This window comes from Watersipora subatra, chromosome 2 (assembly GCF_963576615.1).
Source record: "Watersipora subatra chromosome 2, tzWatSuba1.1, whole genome shotgun sequence".
Lineage (NCBI taxonomy): Eukaryota > Metazoa > Bryozoa > Gymnolaemata > Cheilostomatida > Watersiporidae > Watersipora > Watersipora subatra.
In genome coordinates, this window is record NC_088709.1 from 49,413,853 (window position 1) to 49,439,033 (window position 25,181).

Consider the following 25,181-nt stretch of genomic DNA (forward strand, 5'->3'; position numbering starts at 1 on the left):
ATTTGATTTTATTGGCCAACTGTTGGCTTTTTTCTGTTTTATAATTCTTGTATTGCATAACTTGGAAGATGTTTATGTTTGAAATGAAATTAATGTCAATAAAGTAATACATAATAAAAACAGCCTGTTCAGTAAACGGATGTGACTGGCAAAGAATTGAAATGTGAACAAGAGTCAAGTTGTATTTAAATGTGATAATGATCTTAAAGAGGAATCAGCCTCACTTAGCCTTGTTTTTGAGTTTGCTGTAGTCTCTCTCAAACTTGCTAATGTCGTATTGAATGACGTGAGCTTCTGAGAACTCGACATTCGATGTTTCCTCCTTCTTCGGCGTCTTCACCGAGCGAGTTCTAAACAGAGAGAAATACTGTGACAACTTCTATTTTTATTTCAGATAAGCTGCTTTCTAGTTTACTCACAACATTAACAAGAGTTTGTTGGTATTAGCCAATAGATAGCACTGGCAGCTGTCTAAGCATCAATGTTTGTACTATATACTATAAATATATAAAACAAAATTATATTATAATATATTTATGTAATTTATTCGTCAAGTATAATACATTTCATATATTACAATATTATATTGTATGGTAATTTATATGATATATTCAAATATTTTATTACATATAAAATTATATATATATTAAAACTACCTACCATTCTGTATTATCAAAGATACAAGGGGTTGCTTTTCTAAAGCTAATTCATGCAACAACATGATGCTCTGGTGGATATATATTATTTATGGATATAGATTTTTGTGTCTGTATACATATGCCTGCTGCCTAACGAGAATATTTTGCTGTAAAAAAATGGGCTGACGCATAATTCAGTTTGTTATGTAAATCTATATTCTTAATTTTATGACCCAAAAATTACAAAGGTGTGCATTATCTATTTTCAGTAACATAAATTCAAAAGCAAAATAATACCGCACTCTTTAGATTAGGCACATTTTTTAAATTTCGTAAATTCTATCAATAACGTGACCTAAAACTCTATTAAATAAAATATTAAAGACACAGTAAAATGTTTTAAATTGTGATTTTTAATGTTTTAAATTACTTGGTTTCCAGGAGGTGTACTGGAAACCAAGTAATGAATATGACCACTTCTGATGCCGGCAGCATATATATATGGTCACTGGGTTTAATAATCAATATATCTAGAAAAGCTAGGGCATGTTTGTGAAGTGAAAAACTACAGATTTTAATGTGCAACAAGATCTGCACATGCATATTTACATGTATAAAAACTTTTTAGAAATATCACACTTCTCTTTGATAAAAATTGTCTGATATTAAAAGCGTTAACACTTTTTATCCTAGACGATATAAAAAAAATTGTTTTTAGTTGATTTCTTCAGGTTATGATATGTTATGATAGGTCTACGAATTTCAATGATCACATTCTGTGGCATTTCAATAAAATCCTAGAGCAGGTGTGTGAACATGTCATAGTTTAAGGCAGCAGATTTGTAATATGCTGTTAGTATTGACAGCAATGTAACACCTCAGCAGTCTTGCTGAGGTGCATATGACTTACTTCTTGAGTACAGAGCCAGTAGGTTGCCTTTCCGTCTGGGAAGGAGCTGCACCAGGTTTCTGTAGTAGACTCTGGGCTGCTTGACATGTGTATGCTATTCTATCACTCATCTGTAGCGGTGACTACAATAAAAATCAAATATTGATACAGCAAAAAATGTTTATATTTACACATACAACGTATTGGCATAGGATCTAGAACAAGAGAATGCAATGTGCTAGTACTTTCTAGAACACTAACATTGATCTTACCAAATCATCTATGCTCGGAGGTTGCGTGTTTTCTAACCCCTCTGTAAGTCCAACTGGAGTCTTAATAAACTGATTTCCAAACTGGAATACGAGGGTGATAGAGGAGCGTCCCACAATCTACAGAACAATAGAGTCTAGAAAAATTCTACTCGCTGAGTGGTCCAGCAATGAGCAATAAAAAAGCTTAAACTCTGTGAGGCTTCAGATCAGCCAATCACGAGCAGGCTGATAAAATTAGTCTCATGCTAGCTAATTGGCTAATGTGCCTAATGTTTTGTAATACTAGAAAATTGATCTAACTAAAAAGTTCCAGATGTGATAAAAGCCCTTCTAGGTGCATTTACACCGGGTAATTTATAGGAGTTGCTTTCACGCCCACAAAGTCGGTTTGGTGTAAAACGAAAAATGGTTGTAAAAATGCCGTTGTATCAGTCGCCGACACCAGATCAGCAAAATTCTGCGTACTATGTTTGTCTATTTTAAAAAGCCATCATTCAGAGTACAACATAAAAGTTACCAATCCCATATCGCAATGTTAATAGCTACGAAAATACAAGCAAATGGAATGAATATCGATGTGGTATTTCATTGGCTAAAAAATGTGACTCATTTTGAATAGTCGGAGTTTGAATTGGGTTTGATTTGCAAACTACATTTCAAATTGTGAACAGACTGGATGTCATTCCAACTCCAACTCTTTCATCGAAAACACAACTCCAATAAATCGTCCCGGTGTGAAAACACATTTATTATTAAAAAAGCACATTAAATGTTGAAAAACAAAAATCATGAAATCTTAGACATTGAGACACATAAACCTTAAATGGATTAAGCAATTAGCTTGTTACTAGCCAGAAGAACCGATATAATGTTACCACTTACATTTTCAAATCTTTGGAAGGTTTTTGTGCTAAAATCTTTCGGTATAAAAGTAAAAAAGGCAGGTGATATGGTGTTCTGTTAACTGCAACCACTTAATGGCACAAAACAAAAAATGGAAATGTTCTAGGTGAATGAGAACTGGTAGAGCCTACCTTGATTGAAATATGTTTGCTCAGTGTAACATTTATAGGATAGCTGAGTTTAGTTTGAGTTCCTGATGGCCATGTCCACTCTTCCACATCATCTTCTTGGTTGGTGTAAAAGCCACCCGATGATGTTACTAATAGCCTAGGGTAAATATTGGAAGAATGCAGTTAGCTGTACAATACCACATGACCGCCTCTGTCTACAGAACTAAAAATAATGCTGTTTATTTGGAGACTAGATGAAAGACTCGTGATTCAAATACAGAATCTGGTACTTAGTTTAAGAAAGACGCATCTAACACAGAAAGTTACTTCTGTCATAAATGCTTATGTATAGCTCATGGTTCTAAATATAAAGGAATTTGAGTGTATATGGCAGTTTGTATGGGTTGTGGTACACATTCCTTGGTACTTACAGAGGAGTATTGTCGGAGGTGTAGCAGCAGCCTGTGCCGAGTGGTGTGAAACTAGCAAGCATGCGTTTGTCCTTGTCGTATGCTATTGTGTAGAAGCCTGAGTCAGCACCACGGCTTGTTACGATTGCCAGCTCTCCTCCCTCATAGCTGATACAACTGTTCAGGAAACTTAAGCTATATCAGTGTAGGTAACTACATATGCATATGTTCGATAGGTGCGAATGAGTTCATAACATGTAAATCATAGCTAGAGTTGTGTTCTCTTGAGACAAAAGCCTTTGTAGCCATAATCAGTGTTTCTATAGTACACACTAATGGACGTACGCCAAATGTTAAAAAAAAATTCTTTCTTTATAAATATGTCCTAAAATTGAGCCATTTCATTAGGTAAAGCTTAACGGCTTTTTGGGAATGAGAATAGGAAGAAAAACCCACAATTTTTTCCAAATGCCTAACATTTACAGCTTTATAGAGATAGGAAAGATGCATGTAGATACTCTTTAGTGAATTAGCTTGGCTATAACTAGTGTTTCAGATTTGAATGGTAAAGCAGTGCACAAACACATGAATTTGGTTCGCTTAATTTGACCAAAAGCTATTTCACTCAATTATGCCTGAGCAAACTAGAGCTGCTCTTAGAGAACAACAATAGCAGTAAATGTCTGTAAATCTAAACTAAAGCTACCTAAAGTAGCTAATTGATGCTTATTGCCAACTTTTGATTGCTTATTGCCAGCTGTTGATTGTGTATTGTCAACTGTTGATTGCTTATTGCCAGCTGTTGATTGTGTATTGTCAACTGTTGATTGCTTATTGCCAACTGTGTATTCCTTATTGCCAACTGTTGACTGCTTAATGCCAGCTGTTGATAGCTTATTACCAACTGTTCATTGCTTATTGCCAACTGCTGATTGCTTATTGTCAACTGTTGATTGCTTATTGCTAACTGTTGATGACTTATTGCCAACTTTTGATTGCTTATTGCCAACTGTTGATTGCTTATTACCAACTGTTGATTGCTTAATGCCAGCTGTTGATAGCTTATTACCAACTGTTGATTGCTTATTGCCAACTGTTGATTGCTTATTGCTAACTGTTGATGGCTTATTGCCAACTTTTGATTGCTTATTGCCACCTATTGATTGCTTATTACCAACTGTTGATTGCTTATTGCCAACTGTTGATTGTTTATTACCAACTGTTGATTGTTTATTGCCAACTGTCAATTGCTTATTGCCAACTGTTGATTGCTTAATGCCAACTGTTGATTGCTTATTGCCAGCTGTTGATTGCTTATTGCCAACTGTTGATTGCTTATTGTCAACTGTTGATTGTTTATTACCAACTGTTGATTGTTTATTGCCAACTGTCGATTGTTTTACTGCCAACTGTTGATTGCTTATTGTTAACAAATGTTCAAACTTGCTAAGTCAGCTTTAGAATATAAAGATTGTTAACAAAAAATAAACTTTGCTTCCTAAGCCTGTGGCTTTTAAATATTCTATTCTATAAAAATTTCAGAGCTGGGTGGCCCAGTAAAGAGTAACGAAACAAGAGATTGAGACCGACCAATCAAGTGCGAGCCTTAGGTTAGCCTATTGCATTAATTTGTGACAACTGCATTTATGACAACTGACAAACAATGCAACCGGCGGCCTAGTGGTCTGGAAACAATAGATGGGGTTCAATTTATAGAAGGTCACCAGTGGTGACCTTTGAAATTGAACTCCAAATTCCCTCTCTCTTTCTCTCTCTTCAACAGTACATGTTTCCAGTTGTCAAGGTTACCTCACCACTGGACTAATACATGTCCAGCTGAGATGACAGAGCCAGTGTTTGTGCAACTATACTGCTAAAAAGCAGACACAACTTCTACTTCAGTAAGCTAAGCAGACATCATGGTCTTCAAGGCATTGCTCATACACACTTAATATTGGTACTATAACTCCATCGAATGGGTAGATGACTCCCATTTGAAGCTGAAAGGATACTATATGGTCCTGGAGCCGTCATTAATCTGCGTGCACAAGATTTGACCTTTGTATGGTTTAGTTTTTAGACTTGGTATTTTAGGTTTCCCTCCTTTCATAACAGTATTGAAGATTCCAAGTCTATCACCAGCACTTTTAGCCAAAGACTTTTCTGTGACATTGTCCATATAGTACCTAGTAAATGGAAGCTCTCGACGTCGTAACCTTACTGCCTCTTCTTGCTCAACTTTACTGTAAAAATGTAAGACCTTTTACATTCGCTAGGAAAGCAAATAATTGTAATTGTAATATAGTACGTGTGACATAAATTAAATGTTTCTCACAAAACATCTACTCTTGTATGAACAAGGTTTAAAAACTACATTGTTTCAAATTCGAAGAACATGTCTGTTCCCAGCTGAGCTGACACCAGACTCTGTAATGGATTGCTCATACAGACCAAAGTCTTGTTTAAACACCGAACATGGACCAAACAAGCAGAAACACTATCTAACTAACGAATTAATTGAATGGTGAAGTTCATAAATATAAATGAAATTAATAGTAAATTTTATAAAGTAAACAAACAGTTAAGTTTCAGCAGCAACAAATGAACTTTTAGAAAATATGCAGTAAAACCTCTAAATAAAAAATTAATTTGTTTAAGATTCCATTTTGTATGTTAAAACTGTTGTGTGATGGAGCAAATATTTGTATAAGAATTCACTGTAATTTTGTTAATTCGTTTCATATCTCAAAAACCCATCACTCCTTAATAGCTACTGCAGATATTGGACCTGCAATAAAACAAATGCATCATACTATATTGTATTAAAATAAATACAAAAAACAAAATTTTGTATAAAGTAACAATTAGTAAAGCGATAATCAGTAAAAAAAATATTTTTATTGTAGCTTCGCCTTAGAAGTGTTTTAACGAAAATGTTGGCTTGAAACTGCATATGTTCAGAGATAGATCTATGGCTTATTGTAATCCAACTCCTTAAATGTACACTGGTACAGCCTTTGCCTGCTAATACAGAGCTACATACCGAGCATACCAAGATAGCCATGTGACATGCAAAGACTGAAGTAGCTTTTACTGGCAGCTAGTAATGTAATCCAACTCCTTGAATGTACACTGGTACAGCCTTTGCCTGCTAATACAGAGCTACATACCTAGCATACCAAGATAGCCATGTGACATGCAAAGACTGAAGCAGCTTTTACTGGCAGCTAGTAATAGCTCATGAGTCCAACTCTGGTCACAAGACAAATATTGGGGTCATAGGCTAAAATCTAACGGCTTAGCAGTGCTTCTATGCAATACTACCCGCATACTCGTTGGCTGGCATTGACCTTGCATGAGTGAGTGACTTCGATGTGTAAGGTGACTGACTACTAGAATTAGCTAAGATTATAAGTATGGCCTGAGGACAAATTCTGACATCATTGAGTCTAGTTGCGAACGGATGATGACCTACATTTGAGAGGAAGTTCGACTAAGTCTCTTGACGACCCACTCGAGAGGATGGTCATCGTTGTCCTGCCTATCAATACCAAAGACATGGCAGCCTTTGTTCTCCCATGACTGATAGTTGGAGAGGTTGAAGGTAAGCACCGTCATGCTGTAGGGCTGGCCGTAGGAAACAGGATGTGAGGCTACAAACATACGGATACAAACTCATTGCAGATGATTGAGCCGAAAAGAGATCAGATATCATATGTGAGCCACAACCAGAGCCAGTCCTGGTCAAACCGACTGACTGCCAGAGAGAGATATGATCACCAAGAAATTAAGAAATCAGTTCAATTTCTAATTTCATAAGTTTTCCGTCACCTAAAAGGTCTTGTTTTATCTTTAGTGGTTGGTGTGGCCGCACCATCCACTAAATACAACTAAATGCATCCACAACTGTACGCTTCTTGTATATGCAACTGGAAGTTGCACAATATTCTGAAGAGAAAAAATATTATAAGCCTAAACCTGTTCTAAGCGTGTAGATAATGTTAATATTTATCATACATGGTCCAAAAGCAAGTATGGTTATTTAGAGGCAATATCAGGCCCTTCGTACCGTACCTCCTCGTCATGGAGTAAGACTTTAATGAGTCATGCAGAGAACTGCAGAGTCATGCAGAGACATGCAGCTCATGTTGGTAAGCTAGATCTTCGTAAGATTTAAAACAATATGTTTTCTGGGCAAACCTAGCCGAGCCCTAACAGCACCTCTGAGCAAGCCCTCTCTAAGCTTTGGATATTGGCATTATCTACTTAGTAATTGTCACATTGCACTAGGATTGTTTGGGAGATTTATGATAAATGCACATGTGCACACAACTCACGAAAATTATTCATCAACGACCATCGCAAACCCTTGTACCGAAATCTTATCAACAAATTTAACCATTTTTTAATTGAGTTGTTCGAGTATAATAACGATACAAAACACAGATAAACCTATTTAAATATGCTACCAAGTCTTTATTATTTGTAGAAAATTTCCTAAACCTTTCCCATCTGATCGGATTATACATAAATAGACAGATTAATTCAGCCTAAAATCATTATTAAAACTTGACAAGCCTTCTTTAATCAAAATTAAAACCAGCCAACGAAAGGCCGATAAAGCCGCGCGACAGAGAGTAGAACCATTAAGCCGTGCGCATTTCACAAGAAAAACGTGCACATTTCACCAGTCTATGGCATTGTCCAATTGCCGAAGGTTTCTGTAATTAACGTAAAAGTACTGAAAAGTAATCGTTTCTTTTTTGCCGATTTCAAAGTAACTGAAATTTTGGACACTTATGAGTACTTTGGTATTCCAGCTGATGTCCAAAGCAGTAAAAGTAAAGGAAATGACGATGATATTTTTTCTAACGATTCTCATGATTATTATAATATTTAATTATAAGAATAAGCATTCGAATTTACAAGATCAAAGTATATAGTGACCGATGTTGGGCAATATGTTACTGTTATTATTTTTTCTAAATATAGTTTTTTAAATAGATTTTCTAAAAATCTATATAAATATCACAACTTCTTGATATTGCTAGCTATGGCGTTTTAAAATGTAAACAAAATTGTGCATTGGTTTTCTATTATTACTGTATTACTATATTAATAATGTTGGTTATTCTAATAATACCAGTGTATTTTACTCCTAATATTGCATTTTTCCTATTGTGGGGAGAGATATAAACATATAATCTTTTCTTTTCATTATTGCTGTTTGTTGTACATAATAACAACCAGTACATTACAGCTACTATTGCAGCTACCATTGCAGCTACCATTGCAGTTATCCTATTGCGCTGCAGTGCCATTTGACTGCTAATATTGCATTTCTCAGCCATCAGTACCCTTTCTTTTTTCCAATATCACTTTGGTCGTGGGCTGTATGACAAGGGAATTTCTAGAAATTTTAAAATGTTGATGAATAACTTTCGTAAGTTGTGTGCACATATGCATTTATCATAAATCTCTCAAACAATCGCTTCGCTAGTGTTTGCTCTAAGCTTTGGATATTGGCATCATCTACTTAGTAATTGTCACATTGCACGAGGCATTGTCACATTGCACGAGGCATTGTCACATTGCACGAGGCATTGTCACATTGCACGAGGCATTGTCACATTGCACGAGGCATTGTCACATTGCACGAGGCATTGTCACATTGCACAAGGCATTGTCAAACTAATTTGCTATAAACATGTTTAGGAAAGTTTGACAAATATAAAGTTAACAAACTACATTTGTAAACAGTTCACCTTGCTTCTCATGACCTTGTAGATAGCAATGTACACACAGCCACAGTGTATGTTTTAACAAGAGACTATTGCAACGAGGAAATAACAAAAACTGGTTTTTAAAAAATTCATCTCAAAGCGCTTCTAAACTCTTTGTACTAAAATGAAAACATGAGTTTGTCCTTTTTTATGATGAATTCTAAAGTCTGACAGGTCATGACCTGGGCAGAGCCTGTCAGACTTCAGACACCTGAGAGGTTTCGAGCAGTGACATCTAATGCAGGTGATTTGAATGCCCTAGACTATAAAGGTACCTCGCAGAGTATTATGAATGCTGTCTTACATAAGTACGTAGCTTTAGTGGAGCCAGATGACCAACCACCTCCAAGATAGACTAAGCTCTTATCCTTCGTAAAAATAATTTGGCTTTTTTTGCCTCGAACTGGCGCTATCAGATTCGACTGCCAAATGTTGCTGGTGAGAGTTGCATTGCTGTTGGTACGAGGCTGTGACACGCTGTCACTTCTCCTACGGACTTTTTGCGAAGATCTTCCATGTATTTTGTTGAGCTGAGCATGGGTGACAGGATGGTAGTCCAAAACGGCAGATGTAGAGGCATCAATACTGTTTATGCTGTCGCTGTGAATGTGTATCGATGATAACGAGTCATTTTTTCTGACTGATGATTTTCTTTGCGCCGATAAGACTTCACCCATGCTACTTCTTACTACTCTCATATCTTGCTGCCCCAACGGTAATGATGCTGACCTTGACCTAGAGTGATCCGGTTCACTCTTCAAGTTCTTGGTAAACGTTAAATGACGTGGGGCAGCAGCAGTGACGGCTGGTGTATTGACACTCGGAATCTCTTCAATAGATTTGCGTTTGATCCTCGCAAGAGAAGTCGTGACCCCTGATGAGACGATGGTGGGCAGTCGGTGTACTTTCTTTTGTCTAGTCATGCTGAACGGATGCGGATGTCTTCGAGTGAGAAGGCATTGTTGGGTACAGAGATGTTTCAATGTCAGCATTGTATTACAGTTTAGAACTACGTGAGCTAGTACACACATAGAGAGCGTATGGACAAGTACATGCGCACGCACACAGCACATCGACAAGTACATGCACATAGCCTATCGACAAGTACACGTGCTTGGAGGTAGCATATCAACATGAACATGCGCATACAGGTAGCATATGAACAAGTACGTGTGCATGCACGCAGAATATGGACAAGTACATGAACATACAAACATCATGTGAACAAAAGCATGTACATGCAGGTAGTTGCTGTCAGCAATTTGAGCAGCCATCACGCCCTGGAAAGTAGCACTTTAGTTTCAGCTGAAACTTCGCTATCTGTTTCTTACTGCAGTAATCATTTCATCTACTTCCTATTAGCAATTACTTCCCCTTGATAGTTCATACCTAAACAGGGGCCAAACATATTTCTGATGAAGAATACACTACATCCTTACCTTAATGGTGCTCAAAACGTAGAAATGTGTGGTTTTTCAATTTTGGCGATGGTTTTGTTGGCAATACCCGCTTTGTATAGCTTAAAGAGGTAGGTTAGCAGGCTAAAGGTAGGTTAGCATGCATAAACTTTACTATAATAAGAGCCGTGTCTATTTTATTACACTTGCTACTCTCTTATGGCACACTGGCTGCCAGAATACTAGTTTGGCCATAATAAAAGTTTGTTACATGTATAAGTATTATGGAGTGTTATATATTTGCTCGATAAATGTCCACATGGTCATTGATTATGTGATGATCATTACATGTGATTTGATTGTTTCCACAGCCAAAATCAAAGCTTGCGGATAGCATTCGTTTTACAAAAACAACTCATTTGAGCTCAGCTTTCATTCAGAGTGATCATTGCTTTTAGTAGCTAATAATATAGTAGTAAATAATTCAAGACTCAACTGAGAAATAATACCAAATAATTCATTGGCTACAGTGAGATATTATACCAGGCATTTCATTGGCTACACTGAGATATTATACGAGGCATTTCATTGGCTACACTGAAAAATAATTATACGAGGCATTTCATTGGCTACACTGAGATACAACATTGAATATTTGACATCTATTTCATGCTATCACGTCACATCTATCACATATTTCATGCCTAGTCTACCGTGTCTGTCTGTCGTCACACCCACGCGTTGGCTGACAAGATGGCAACTGATCAATACGTGTTCCAAGCTTTGCGAAGAAGATGTAACGCACAAATTCGCTGAAGATCGACTAATAAGGGTTCTCCCTTTTGTGGAAAAAGTGTTACGCTTTCAGCAAATTACTGTACACAAAGACCAAATCAGCAGCACATTCTGTAGCACATGCCATCAAGAGGGGAAATATGGTTATGCATTTAAGTTGAAAGTTGGTGAATGTAGCTTTGCTAAAAACTATGTAGCTGTGCCAAAAACTACAGCAGAATTTTGATTGGTAAAACTACCAATCAAAATGCTGCTGTAGTTTTTGGCACCAACAAAAAGCAACCCGACGAATGGAACCAAGAGCTGGAGATGTCAGATGACAGTGTCACATGACAGTGACTACAACTAATGACTTCATTACGCGAGTCCGAGTACTGGATATTTCCTAGCGTCTTATTGTTGAATAAATTATATTTAGCACTTGTGCATTCTAATAGGTACCTTAACCTTGAACCTTAACCTTGAACCTTAACCTTGAACCTTAACCTTGAACCTTAACCTTAACCTTGAACGTTAACCTTAACCTTAACCTTGAACGTTAACCTTAACCTTGAACCTTAACCTTGAACGTAGAGAAAAGTCTGTAGATAATGCATTTAGACTGTGTGTATAAGTCTCACAGCAAACTTTTAAACAAAAAATTAGGTTCACCAACGGGGCTTATACACGAGGATTTACGGTACTTATGCGGCTTATACACGAGGATTTACGGTACTTATGCGGCTTATATACGAGGATTTACGGTACTTATGCGGCTTATACACAAGGATTTACGGTACTTAAAACATGATTACTCTTCCAGATATACAATATTTTATTATTCTGCCCAAGCTGCTTGATTCCCATTGAGACTAAAATATTTTAAAAGAACTCACATCGCAAAGAATGACTAGTCTCTGACGGTATATCCTCCCCTCGGCCTACGGCCAACCGGGAGCCATCTTGTTTTCCTGGTGCAGTTGCAGGCTTGCGAAGAGCACTTCCTAATCGTTGGGGTTTCTTTTGAGTAGCATCTGTAATATACCAGTATCCTTGACATTTACCCATAATACACCAGTATCCTTGACACTTACCCATAACCCACCAGTATCCGTGACACTCACCCATAACACACCAGTATTCTTGACACCTACACATAATCCACCAATATCCTTGACACTCACCCATAACACGCCGGCATTCTTGACACCTACCAATAACACATCAGCATTCTTGACACCTACCTACACTCTGACGTTACATGGAGTCTGAATTTGACTCTCAAAATCCTTTAAAATAGTAGAACATTAAAGTTCTTCATAAATCCAATTGCCAGAATTTTTCATGGCTCTACTAACGGAAACTTTCCAAAGATATCCTCCCTAAAAATGCTCACAAACCATGCTCACAGTAAGTTTTTATATACATTCATCGCTCGACATATGAGTGTCCGAAGATGCAAAGAATTTGAGATATGAAGAAAATTCCAGGCATATAGTTGCCTTAATATAATTGCCTTGATATATAATAAAAATTTGAGATATGAGAAGGTTCTTGATGCAGTCACTAAGTACGAAAGAAGTCGCTTTAGAGAACAGTGTTGTTCAGTCTTTTTCGTCAAATCAGTTTAAAAAAATTTTAAATAGGCCAGCTAAAAGTGAAGAGGAAAGCGAAGTAAAAAGAGCCAAAACGAAAAAGAGCAAATATCAAAAACTGAAAATGAAAACCCAAGTTGAAATTAAGTTTAGTGTAACAAGGCGAGATTGAAAGTTATTTTCAAGTGTATGTATAGCAAGATAAGTTCATTTAAATTAAATTTAAGGTTTATGTTATGTTACTTAGTGACACAAAGGTGTAGCGGATCAAACATATTGCCATCAAAAGTCGCTCATACACCGCCGTTAGCCACTACAACTGCCGCGAAGGTAAGAACTCCATACTGTACATAATAATGTTACATTTTATTACAGATCATAGCTACTAAATACATGTAGGTATCCGTTACTTTTTGGAGCAAATGTAGTGAATTAGAACAACTAAAAATATGTTTTTCATGGTAGTATTCTGTTTTTAACAAGTTTTTCAAAGGGTGGGAACGGATTAATTTATAAGTAGCTATTTTATATGAGAAAATTCGATTTGAGATATGAAAGAATTGACATACGAGCTTGGTCCCAAAATGCATTAAGCTAGTAGGTCAAGGTATGGCTGTAACTACTAACTAGAATTTTTCATGGATTGTTTCACTAAAAATTATCATAAAAATACTCACTAGAAGGTTCTTCTTCAATAATAACAGCAGGTTGACTTTGTGTGTGTCTATGTCGTCTGCGCCGCAATTTGCTGCCTCGACCTTGATCTACAATTTGCATGCAACTGTCTGACTCGCTTTACTTGTAGCATCTACTGAAAACAACCAATCAGCATTACACTTATCTCTCCATAACAGATTCACAGCAAACAGAATTAAGAGTCAATCACATGGTAAAACAGTTAATCTTGCTAACAGAGGCTGTCATTTTTACAATAAGTTAACACATTTTTCCATATAATAGAAAAAAGTTCAATTAGCTTCTATATAAAGTCAAACTTGTACAAACGAAAGAAATTTGTTCCAAGACTTGCTTTGTATGTTGAAACCGTCACATCTTAGAACAGACATTATAATAAGAATGTATAGCATTCCATTTAACTCGTTCCACAACCAAAAGACCTTTATGGGTTGAAGGTAGCCTGTCTTGACAAGCTGTTGTTTTTGCGTAGTTGTCCCCCCGTCAAGCGGCGAGCAACAACAGCTTGTCACAAGACGTACTGCACCTGATGCATCAGCTGCACTTATAAGGAGTTGTTCTCTTCCGTCTACGCGGCTTGGCTGCGATGTTATTCCGGTCGCTCCATTGGTAATCATAACGGATTTCACGCAAAAATTTATGTTAAAAAATTAGGATAAGAACGTTTAACTGGCGACCCCTCTCTGCAGTAAACTTTATTAGAACTTGAGAACTTAGCCAACAACAGCGACTAAACATGTCGTTATTTGTGCGCTCAGTCAGTTTTATTTCTATTTTTGTATCAGTCAGTTTTATTTGTTCTTATGGATTTTATTTTAAGTTTATTTTATTCTTCAGTTCTACTAAAGTTTATCACAAAAACTGGTCTTTGGTTAAACATTGTAATCTTGTTTTTTTTTACATAAATTTTTGCGTGAAATCCGTTATGATTACCAATGGAGCGACCGACATAACATCGCAGCCAAGCCGCATAGACGGAAGAGAACAACTCCCTATAAGTGCAGCTGATGCATCAGGTGCAGTACATCTTGTGACAAGCTGCTGTTGCTCGCCGCTCGACGGAGGGACAACTACGCAAAAACAACAGCTTGTCAAGACAGGCTAGGTTGAAGGTAGAAATGGTGAGAAAGATAGGCATAACTTACTTCAACCTTAACGAGGTGAGATTCAAACTAAACTAGTATAAATGTTCTGTTATATTATTTTATATCTTTTTCTGAATTGATTTTTAATGTTTCAGTTTTTGTACATTGTTTGTCCAAATTGGATTCCTTGGCAACTTTTCAAAAAGTAGGACCTAAAGAAACTTTTATTAAACATCTAAATATGCTTATAATCAAATAACATTTCGCGACACACTAAAAAAAACATGTCCAGGAACTCACTGCAAATGTCATCAAATAAAATTTTAAAAACATTTTGACATTTTTCTGTGCTAACACCATTTAAGTTCTTGTTTTTCTAAATGCTAGCAGTATCATCGTTTTCTGACTCCAAACCATCAGCAGAATTATAGTTAGTATCCTATAGTTCTGCATCTACATCACCATCATCCAACGCATCCAACATCTGAGTAGTATCAAATCTTTTTGCCATATCACTTCACAAAAATTGTTATTATAACAAAGAAAGTTGGTAAAGATATTTTAAAACAGTAAAAAATGGAAGTAAAATTTCTAGTGTAACGCTCTAAGAACTAAATCGATTCCTTTGATTTGTTAGGTGAAAACAGTATTTCTAAACAGAGCCATGTGAATATACCGGCTGTGAGGGTTTCTGACACGCGCTACAGTACACAATGCCGATATACCGACTGTGAGGGTTTCTGACACACACTACAGTACATAATGCCGATATACCGGCTGTGAGGGTTTCTGACACACACTACAGTACATAATGCCGATATACCGGCTGTGAGGGTTTCTGACACACACTACAGTACAAAATGATGATATACCGGCTGTGAGGGTTTCTGACACACACTACAGTACACAAAACCGATATACCGGCTGTCAGGGTTCAAAGGGTTAATGGAATCATAAAACAATTGAAGGCTAGCCTGTGTTCCAAATTGATCACAGCTTGTATAGCTTCTTACCAGCGCTCTCCACTTTATTCAACTCGTCATCGCTGTCAGATCCTTCCAAACGCGCTTTCTTTGCCTCCTCCGCTTTGAGCTCTCCAGCCTCTTTTTCAGCTTTTTCCCTCTGCTCCGCATCATATTTCATTTGGTTCTCCAAAACTTGCCACTGCCTTTTCGTGTACCTGTGTACATGTAGTACCATACCTGAATACATGTAAGTATACACAGCTCATCTCTCTATACGTATTGTGACATACTTAAATGCTTGTGATATCATGCCTAACCCAGTGGAGATATCATAATTGACTGTACAAGCATTCAAATAGCGCTGTGGTAGCATTTTGGTACACACAGACAAATGTTGTGAGTTCTAATCTAACTTATAACAATCTTTTATCTCAAACTGTAACCGTGACTGGAGAGTGACAAATAACGAATGAACAAACATTATATATATAAATATATTGTATTAATATATAGACTAGTCTTCTGGTAGCTCCATACGCTGTGCCATGAGATATCATCATGTGTAATTATTATGTGCACAATTATTCCATGGTATGGCAAGGCGGTGCAGTGGTTGGCACATCCATCCACCAAACCAAATGGCTGAGTTTGATTCTCATGCAATGCATTTTTTTCCTCATGACAAACAAAATGCTTCAGACAAACGGACAAACACGTCCCTTATTATAGTAAAGATTACGTTATGTAATTGTTCTTCCCTATAAACTTTACTGAGCTTAAAGAGCAATAACTCCAAAGATGTGAATCATTTACGTATCTAGCAGTGCATTCATGTCCTTGGCAGCTGTATAATATCTCCTGTACTACTCCGTTTTCCAAAGTATAACGCCGAGGTATATAAACTCCAAGGCTAATATTTGAAAGGTATCAGACTTGCCAGGCAGGTAGCATAATACCACTATGTAAGTATGATAGCCTTGGAGCCTATCATATCTAATTGGATTAAGTTAGTAGGCACGGTGACAGGATAATCAAAATACACAAATGCCACCAAGCTTTCCATACCTACACTAACTTTAACTCTAACTGAATTATATACAGTTAGATATGAACAATCGATACTCCTCCTGGATAACTTCATAATGACATCATTTAACTACCAGCATAGTTACATTAGTGTGTGAATTTATTTCATAATCTTACGAAAGGAGGTACGCCAGAACAAGTACACTTACTTGGCATCATATACCAAATCATCAAAGGTGCTTTGAAGATTCTGTTGAAGGCTTCGTGGAAAAGACAACTTCTTATTAGACTGCTTTACAAGTGGCAGAAGCTTTGCAATTTCCTCAAGCAAGGTGGGAGTGACTAAAGGAAAAACAATCAAATGAGATTTGTTTATTGAGTTTGTCTGTTGTTTTATGAATAGAACCCCTGGCAGTCTGGTGTGCCAAGAGAGATGCCCAGTGTTGTTTTATGAATAGAACCCCTGGCAGTCTGGTGTGCCAAGAGAGATGCCCAGTGTTGTTTTATGAATAGAACCCCTGGCAGTCTGGTGTGCCAAGAGAGATGCCCAGTGTTGTTTTATGAATAGAACCCCTGGCAGTCTGGTGTGCCAAGAGAGATGCCCAGTGTTGTTTTATGAATAGAACCCCTAGTAGTCTGGTGTGCCAAGAGAGATGCCCAGTGTTGTTTTATGAATAGAACCCCTGGTAGTCTGGTGTGCCAAGAGAGATGCCCAGTGTTGTTTTATGAATAGAACCCCTGGCAGTCTGGTGTGCCAAGAGAGATGCCCAGTGTTGTTTTATGAATAGAACCCCTGGCAGTCTGGTGTGCCAAGAGAGATGCCCAGTGTTGTTTTATGAATAGAACCCCTAGTAGTCTGGTGTGCCAAGAGAGATGCCCAGTGTTGTTTTATGAATAGAACCCCTGGCAGTCTGGTGTGCCAAGAGAGATGCCCAGTGTTGTTTTATGAATAGAACCCCTAGTAGTCTGGTGTGCCAAGAGAGATGCCCAGTGTTGTTTTATGAATAGAACCCCTGGTAGTCTGGTGTGCCAAGAGAGATGCCCAGTGTTGTTTTATGAATAGAACCCCTGGCAGTCTGGTGTGCCAAGAGAGATGCCCAGTGTTGTTTTATGAATAGAACCCCTGGCAGTCTGGTGTGCCAAGAGAGATGCCCAGTGTTGTTTTATGAATAGAACCCCTAGTAGTCTGGTGTGCCAAGAGAGATGCCCAGTGTTGTTTTATGAATAGAACCCCTAGTAGTCTGGTGTGCCAAGAGAGATGCCCAGTGTTGTTTTATGAATAGAACCCCTGGCAGTCTGGTGTGCCAAGAGAGATGCCCAGTGTTGTTTTATGAATAGAACCCCTAGTAGTCTGGTGTGCCAAGAGAGATGCCCAGTGTTGTTTTATGAATAGAACCCCTGGCAGTCTGGTGTGCCAAGAGAGATGCCCAGTGTTGTTTTATGAATAGAACCCCTAGTAGTCTGGTGTGCCAAGAGAGATGCCCAGTGTTGTTTTATGAATAGAACCCCTGGTAGTCTGGTGTGCCAAGAGAGATGCCCAGTGTTGTTTTATGAATAGAACCCCTGGTAGTCTGGTGTGCCAAGAGAGATGCCCAGTGTTGTTTTATGAATAGAACCCCTGGCAGTCTGGTGTGCCAAGAGAGATGCCCAGTGTTGTTTTATGAATAGAACCCCTAGTAGTCTGGTGTGCCAAGAGAGATGCCCAGTGTTGTTTTATGAATAGAACCCCTAGTAGTCTGGTGTGCCAAGAGAGATGCCCAGTGTTGTTTTATGAATAGAACCCCTAGTAGTCTGGTGTGCCAAGAGAGATGCCCAGTGTTGTTTTATGAATAGAACCCCTAGTAGTCTGGTGTGCCAAGAGAGATGCCCAGTGTTGTTTTATGAATAGAACCCCTGGTAGTCTGGTGTGCCAAGAGAGATGCCCAGTGTTGTTTTATGAATAGAACCCCTGGCAGTCTGGTGTGCCAAGAGAGATGCCCAGTGTTGTTTTATGAATAGAACCCCTGGCAGTCTGGTGTGCCAAGAGAGATGCCCAGTGTTGTTTTATGAATAGAACCCCTGGTAGTCTGGTGTGCCAAGAGAGATGCCCAGTGTTGTTTTATGAATAGAACCCCTAGTAGTCTGGTGTGCCAAGAGAGATGCCCAGGTTTGCTGATAAAGCATTGAGAATAACTACGTGAGCAGCTATTCTACATGTACTAAATTTGAGTTTAAATTAGCACAGATGGTAGAGTGCCTAGCTGCTAAGCAGAATGTCATGAGTTCAAATCCCATAGGATGTATTTTTTTCCCAACCTCTCCCTGTGGCTTTGGACAGACAGACACGTATCTTATTATAGTAAAGATTAAAATAAAAAGTAAATAAGTCTTGTTTATGTGCTTTAGTAACCTATTACCTTGCACCTTGTTTTTTGAACTTTTAAGAATGGTTCTTCAAAGTCCTAACCAATATTTTGATGGAAACGGGAGAATATTTTATCTAAGACATAAGGAGTTGTCTATTCTTTGTTTAACAAACGAAAAGATAACTTTAATTTAGAGCTTAGTAATTCATTTTGTTTTATTTTACTGTAGTTTTATGAATTTGTGTGAAGACTTCTCCAAAGCAATATCTTAAGAACTGCATAACCATATGGTAAATAGGTTAAAAATTTCCCTGGTGATAGTCATGTAGCGTGTTCACAGCTGATTCGAGATGAGTAATGTTTATTCATTACAACAAATCATTGTCATACATCAGAGACATGCCACGTTAGTATTTAGCGCCCAATTTGTGGTTCGGAGAAATAGGTGAAGATACAAAATTTGGAGTTATCTGACCGTCAACATAAATTGAATAAACACAATAAACAAAAACAGATCCGTGCTATAATTGTTTCTCCACTTTCACGATCATAATTAAAGATGCTGCTGCAAACAATCAGTACTACAAACAGAGAGTTAAATATGTATATTGTAACGGTTTGCTTGTTGTCTTGGTTACGCAAATGACATAAATTATTCTACATCATTTCCTCCAATGAAACTGGTTAACTAATGGACTAAAATAATAGAAACACCTTTATTTATTTTTTTCCTAATATTCACAAACCTTCATAAACAAATCATTTAGTAACTTTATGACAACAGTCAAGTTCACCGTAAATTTTTCTGCGCTGCGCCACGATTGGAGGTTGGGAAAACAGTGCACTTACCAGGATTCGAACCCACAACAACGGCCTTTACTGTTTGGCCCACTGCAACTTGTGCTAATCCTTCACCTTCTATGTTCTAGAATTATTGTGCACATACCTATTCTCTGTGATTTACTGGCACAGCTGACAACCCCTCGGTGCCAAAGTACTAGTGTAAATAAGAGCTAAACACAGCCTAGAATATGAAGTTGTCATCTCAACGCTTTCGGACAAAACTCAAATCACTGTTGTTTTATCAGTAGGGACGGAGTGCAAAAAATGAAAAGATAGTGGACATGAATGTTTGATAAGAACTCAGAAACCTTGAATTATATTTTCGTAGAAACAGACAAGGGGCACTGTAAGTTGAGCAGTCGGTGGTGTGGAATGGAAAACATTGCAACAGAGTCAAACTTTATACGGATCATAGTTAGGGTGTTTAAAGGGTTAGAGCTAACATGAACCAGTATTCTTTATTGTATGGAATATACAATAAATCAAATCAGACCATCGACACATGTTCTGGTTCAGCTCCGAAAGATAGATGTAAAACCAAAAGGCCCATTACTATTTTACCGGAACCGTATATTGTCCACTCTGTTATAAGCTGTTCCAAGTTGGTATTCCTTTGTGTCAAAAACTGACAAAGAAAAATTGGAACACTTTTGAAAGTTATGCTTTAAGGTTATGCTATCTGATATGGACAGTTACGACCAGCATCTAATTGCCCTTAATACTGAGAAGCTAAACATGTTTTTATATATTTGCTGTTTAAAATACTCAAATTGTATCTACAATCTGCCTGACCATCCATTACATTCCCACTTAGAACTCCATAAATACCACTTCACTTTATACTAGACACCAACACTTTGTCAATTTACAGTATAGAACAGCATTGCAAAAATGAGCTCCTTCAGTACGCATGTTTTACTTTACCTTTACCATGTTTTACTTTACATTATTTGTGTCTCATGGTGTAATTGTATTTTGGCAGCATAGACTGGCAACAACAAAGTTTATATCTATTTTAAGCAGATTTTTTCACCAGAATTGGAGTTATCCCCTATATGCAGGCTTCCATGATCTGTGACGGACGCATTAATTACTCTACGGAATAGAAGGTGGCCCATGAATGAATGCGATAAAAACATATTTAGCGTTCATCAAACTCGTTTGTTACTGCAACCAATCGGCTATCACAGGTGCCAACAAATATTAGCTTTTTGCAAAGATCTCAGGCTAGTTTTTAAGGACAAATTAAAAACATACGCATTTAATCTAAGTTCACAAAAAGTCTGTGAACTGACACAGCATCATCAAACAATGCACCAACCAATAATAATATGTTAGAAACGCATGGAACATAAGCTATAAAATGAATGATCACCTGCTTTGTTTTCCTGAATAGTCAGTCTGGTCGAATCAAAGGAAGGCATAAATCCAGTCAACAGCTGGTTTCGTATATTCACAAAAGTGTTGGAAATTTCTGGAAGAATGCTTTCTTTACCCGCATCCTCTACAAAACACATTGTAATCAAGTATTGACTAGGTCTACCAGCAGGCCAAGAAGATTACAAAGCAAAATTGACCGCACCTCGCAGGTATAAGTTGTAAAGGCTGGCACACACTCCGTGGCCGAATGTTAGAGTTGTCCTCAAATGAACGTCGGGAAACGATTGCAACTATCAAAAAAATTTTGATAGCGCGCCAAGCATCCACAACAGCCTGTGCAATGTTTGTACCATTTCGGTGTTCTGTATTCTCTTTCATGACAGTTGCTGCGGGACTAGTATTTTATCGTTTCCAAGACCCCATTGTATAATTAGAAAGCTACACCACAGACAATTCCCTGATGTAAATTCGGATGGGTTTGTGATAGTGTAAACATTGTTATTACAGACAATAACTGAAGTATTGTGGGATTAACGTAGATGTATTATGGGATTAACATAGATGTATTATGGGATTAACATAGATGTATTATGGGATTAACATAGACGTATTATGGGATTAACATAGATGTATTATGGGATTAACATAGATGTATTATGGGATTAACATAGATGTATTATGGGATTAACATAGACGTATTATGGGATTAACGTAGATGTATTATGGGATTAACATAGATGTATTATGGGATTAACATAGACGTATTATGGGATTAACATAGATGTATTATGGGATTAACATAGACGTACGCGACACAGTGTGAACCAGCCTTTAGCAATTTCTTCAACTATAATTGTCTGACAAAATGGACTCATGTATTTTTAAAATCCAAAGAACATGGTTTGCTTTAAGCAGCTTTCTGCAGTTTATGACCAGGCGATATTGTTTAGCCCTAATGTAAACATGGACGGGTTTGTGATAGTGTGAACATTGTTATTACAGACAATCACTGATGTATGGTGGGATTGAAGATGAGCTTGCACAGAATTTTAGTAGATTTTAGCAAAAAGTTATTTTTCTATCATATGCGATTGTTTTTAATATTTGAAGTGATCTGACTGCCAGGATGTTTCAAGATTAAAACACTAAGATTAATCGAAAAGTGAACATGCCGTCTATAGTTACAAGGAGACGGAATAGAGACGCGTAACGCTGCAACTCGAACACAATAGCCGATATCTACTATAGCGACTAGTGAAATCATTTTGCACGCATCTTCTTTTGAGGTTTTCAACTGTAACCAAGTTTGTTGATTTTAATCTTGAAATATCGTACCAGTCAGACCACCTCAAACATAAAAAACAATCGCAAATATTAGAAAAATACTGAGAATTTGTATAAGTCCATATATAACACCCGCATGGTGTAAAGGAATTGTGGCTAGAAGAAGAACAAGCTTAACAAAATAATGTCAGCACTTAACAGAGTCAGCGAGTCATAGAGTTGAAAGAGGAGACAAGTCTCAAAGTGATAATCGCTAGGCTACATAAGTGCGTGTTAGGAAATGATATGTACAAGTATAACAAGACTTGCACTTTATAACTAGTGACAATGCTTGATAGTGTGAGTTAGCAAGGCGGCATGAATGCGTATATGAAGATAGTCTAAGGGCTTATCATGGTAAAGTAGGCCAAAGTGTCATAGACTGAGATTCCAAAAACGGAAGGTAGGCTATTGCGGAGGCGTGTAACTACTCTACCACAAAAGTGAAAATGATTTGTTAAGTACATGCCAAAGGAGTGTGAATTAAAGATGTGCAGATTAATATTAGCAGGGGAGATAAACTTCAACTGTTACTGAAGTTTACACCACATGTGCATAAATGAAACCTTTGTTTGTCATTTGTGACAAATGTATAACAAATGGGATTCCGCCAAGGAAAGACAACTATCGATTTAAGCTAGGAAGAAAGCAGGAGTAAGCCAGAGGAATAGTTGAAAGTTTTAATGGATGATAAGAACTGTAGGTTATTGAAGTAGGAGTGGTTAACGAAAAGGGTTAAAAGTTCACACAAAGAGAGAAGCAGTTCAGACGATGGTAAACAAACGACTCAACTGCATCGATGAACTGATATAATGCCAAAGATCTCGGTAATGAGTGGTTGATTCCAATCACTTCAACTTAATTAAAAATCAATGTTGCCTATTGAAAGGTAGCGATAAGCGGGGCGTTTGTCACTGTTTATAATTGATTAAATACACTGATATCATTAGAGTCAGGTAATAGCAAGAAAGCAAAGCTGTAAAACATGCTTACATTAACACTTGTTTGCGCTGATAAGGATTTTCCAGTTACTCAAGCAGAAAACCAGCTATTCGGTTTCATTTTGAAAGAAAATAAAACCGAATAGAAAATAAAGATACATGAATAGCCATAATAGCCACGGCTACATCCAAATGAACTGTTGCTAGTCTGCAGGCTTTTGGTAAAGGTTGACAAGGGCGGTAAAGAGAGGGCAGAATCAAGTGGCAAACAACTTGCTGTTTGCACGCAGTTAAGGGCTGCCGACAGCGATAATTTTCAACATGAACTATTCAAAGGCCTTTCCTAGTAAAATGCATTTTGGCAAGTACAGTGATGATTATAGTTGTGGAACGACTTGAAATTAAACCTGTTATTTGTTATCAATTAATAATTTGTTGGGTATCTATTAGATGAATTATGGTAATACACACATCAATGAAAAGCTAAGAATGTGCTGCACATGAATACTATTACATCTCAAATGATATTTGTCTTTTTAACCTGATTTTAGCGTCACATCATAGTGTCTGCAGATTATGACAAAACTCCACTAAAAGCAAAGTTTATGTTCGTTGAAAAATCACAGAATAAATATTCAAATCGCATTTAGAATACTATATACTTCATTAAAATGCTAACAAGATCATAGCTGTCAACAATGTTTATTATTAGTTCTCCAGCCTTACCACTTAGATAACATGGCCTTCTCTAGCTAAATATTAGGGAACCGACATGAATGCAGCTCTGGCTGTCATCCAACAAATAAACAAAATTAATACAATATTACAAGTATAATTATAGTAAAACTGTTCTATAAAATACAGGTAATCTCCTAATAAGAGGTATATTCTTTGGACCTACCAAACTATTGATGCGGAAGCAGACGTACTATTACAGCAGACGTAACAGTTACCGGCGAACTTTAACAGCCGACTTAACAGCTGCAGACGTACTATTACAGACGATGTGACAGCCGCACGTACCAGTACATAACAGTGAGATACATACAATACATAACAGTACATATTACTATAATACGTAGCAGTTATAGACTTCCCATCCCAGCAGACATAACAGTGCAAGAAATGGGAAAATGCCTGTGATTCGTCGAAAATTGGCCGAACATAATTTTTGCTTCAATACATGCAGTTTACATCAGCGCTATCGTAACAACTATGAACTAAAACTGCTATGATCATTTTCAACTATTATGGCCTTAGAAAATTAAAACATAGCAATAAAATGTGGCAGGTCAGTGCTGTACGCACACGTGTATCCACATTAGCTGGCCACACTTTCCATTGTGTGAAAGTTATTTGCCCCTACCTTCCAACTCGAGAGTCTCCCCTTCCTCACCCTCCTTATCTTTGTAGAATGAGGCTAGCTTTGGATTGAGATGGGCATATCTGAGACTGTGTGGTAGCTCATCAGGTCTTTTCTTGTACCTTTTTATAGGCTCACGGAATGGTGCTTGATCAAAGAAGAATGAGTCCTCCAACGCGAGCATCTTTCTCTTGGAAGGATTCCACCAGTGTTATATAGTATCAGGTGTGACTACCGGTTTTCAACTCAAGCGCCTTGTTTATTATCCTATAAAATTTTAAAGCAAAAATCTGGTAAATCTAAGACAATACATAACTGAATCTAGCTCTATATAGCTTAACAGCATATCGTCTTAGCTTGGAGAAGCAAAAGGCTGCCATGTTTAAAAAAAAATTCTTGCTTTTGATGCTGTGAGCGAAAACAAAGAACATGTGCACTGCCAA

The 25,181-nt window shown here is 37.4% G+C and overlaps 1 protein-coding gene across 1 annotated transcript; it reads right to left on the minus strand.

Moving 5' to 3' along the window:
* Window positions 1-220: 220 nt before the first annotated feature.
* Window positions 221-24,922, minus strand: LOC137388285 (uncharacterized). The gene is made up of 13 exons (XM_068074776.1): window positions 24,742-24,922; window positions 21,107-21,235; window positions 16,753-16,885; window positions 15,566-15,732; window positions 13,449-13,535; window positions 12,073-12,210; window positions 6,698-6,875; window positions 5,235-5,465; window positions 3,244-3,390; window positions 2,834-2,969; window positions 1,800-1,916; window positions 1,549-1,670; window positions 221-350 (listed from the first exon to the last, which is right to left on the minus strand). Exons 1-13 carry the CDS (start codon window positions 24,920-24,922, stop codon window positions 221-223), a joined length of 1,896 nt encoding a protein of 631 aa, XP_067930877.1.
* Between the last annotated feature and the right edge of the window lie 259 nt (window positions 24,923-25,181).